This window comes from Cicer arietinum, unplaced genomic scaffold, assembly GCF_000331145.2.
Source record: "Cicer arietinum cultivar CDC Frontier isolate Library 1 unplaced genomic scaffold, Cicar.CDCFrontier_v2.0 Ca_scaffold_2520_v2.0, whole genome shotgun sequence".
Lineage (NCBI taxonomy): Eukaryota > Viridiplantae > Streptophyta > Magnoliopsida > Fabales > Fabaceae > Cicer > Cicer arietinum.
The window spans coordinates 157-1,576 of record NW_027336169.1 but is presented as its reverse complement, the minus strand read 5'-3'; the positions used below and the strand labels follow the sequence as shown (position 1 = coordinate 1,576).

The window sequence follows — 1,420 nt, the reverse complement described above, 5'->3', positions numbered from 1 at the left end:
ATTCCATTCTATTATAGCTAACTCTTGGTTTTATTTTATTTATATCTATATACATATTTATTTAATTTTATTTATTTTTTTGTAAGTTAAATATGGTTAATATTAATAATTTAACTCAATTACTAAAACAAACACACATACACACCTAAGAAATTAGAACATATATTAACACTCACAAAAAAAATAGTATCGTACCATTATACTATACAAAATAAGGTAATGAGAAATTGGGGTGTTACATTTCTCCCCCTGTTGAAAAAAATTTCGTCCTTGAAATTTACCTGACGAAAACAGTTCTGGATAAGAATCGCGCATCTGGCTTTCGACCTCCCACGTAGCACTTTCACCAGTAGCACCTCCCCAGACAACCTTAACCAATGAAATCGTTTTACCCCTTAATTCTTTGGTCTTTTGGTCCTCAATCCGTAGCGGTAAGGTCTCAAAAGTTAGATTCTCTTTTATTTGGACCTTGTCTGACTCAATCACGTGCGAAGGATCGAAAATGTACTTGCGAAGTTGAGACACATGAAAGACACTGTGAAGATTAGAGAGAGAAGGAGGTAACACGACCTGATATGCCACGTTACCGACACGTTTAAGAATCTGGTAAGGTCCTATAAACTGAGGAGTAAGCTTTCGCATTTTTAATGCCCGACCAACCCCAGTTGTTGGAGTAACTCTCATAAATACATGATCACCTTCTTGAAATTCGAGGCTTTTCCTCCTTTTATCATGGTAACTCTTTTGCCTACTCTGAGATGCTCTCATCTTTTCCTGAATCATTTTCACTTTATCAGTAGTTTGTTGAACAATCTCAGGTCCTAACACAAGGTTATCACCCGTCTCAAACCAACACAGAGGGGTCCTACATCTTCTCCCATACAACGCCTCAAAAGGGGCCATTCCAATGCTAGAGTGGAAACTATTGTTATAGGTAAACTCTATAAGTGGCAAAAAGCTATCCCAACTTCCATTTTGTTCCAACACACAAGCTCTCAACAAGTCTTCTAGGGATTGATTGGTTCGCTCAGTTTGACCATCTGTTTGTGGGTGGTAGGCTGAACTCATCCTAAGGTTTGTACCTAAAGCACTTTGTAAATCTTGCCAAAACTTAGAGGTAAACCTAGGGTCTCTGTCCGAGACTATACTTGATGGGATTCCATGCAACTTCACAATTTCCTTTATATATATTTCAGCTAACCTTTCCATAGAATAAGTTATGTTTATCGGAATAAAGTGAGCAGACTTAGTTAATCTATCCACAATGACCCAAATGCTATTGTACCTATTTGGAGTTCGAGGTAGGCCTACAACAAAGTCCATAGAGATGCTATCCCACTTCCATTCGGGAATACTCAAAGGTTGCATCAAACCTGAAGGTTTTTGGTGTTCTACCTTGGACTTTTGACAGATCAAACAA

General features: G+C 37.7%; 1 protein-coding gene across 1 annotated transcript; it reads right to left on the bottom strand.

Moving 5' to 3' along the window:
• Nucleotides 1–281: 281 nt before the first annotated feature.
• Nucleotides 282–768, bottom strand: LOC140919138 (uncharacterized; the record flags this gene model as incomplete). The annotated part of the gene is made up of 1 exon (XM_073364700.1): nucleotides 282–768. A coding segment is annotated over exon 1 (487 nt), but the record flags the coding sequence as incomplete, so codon positions are not given.
• Nucleotides 769–1,420: the final 652 nt, after the last annotated feature.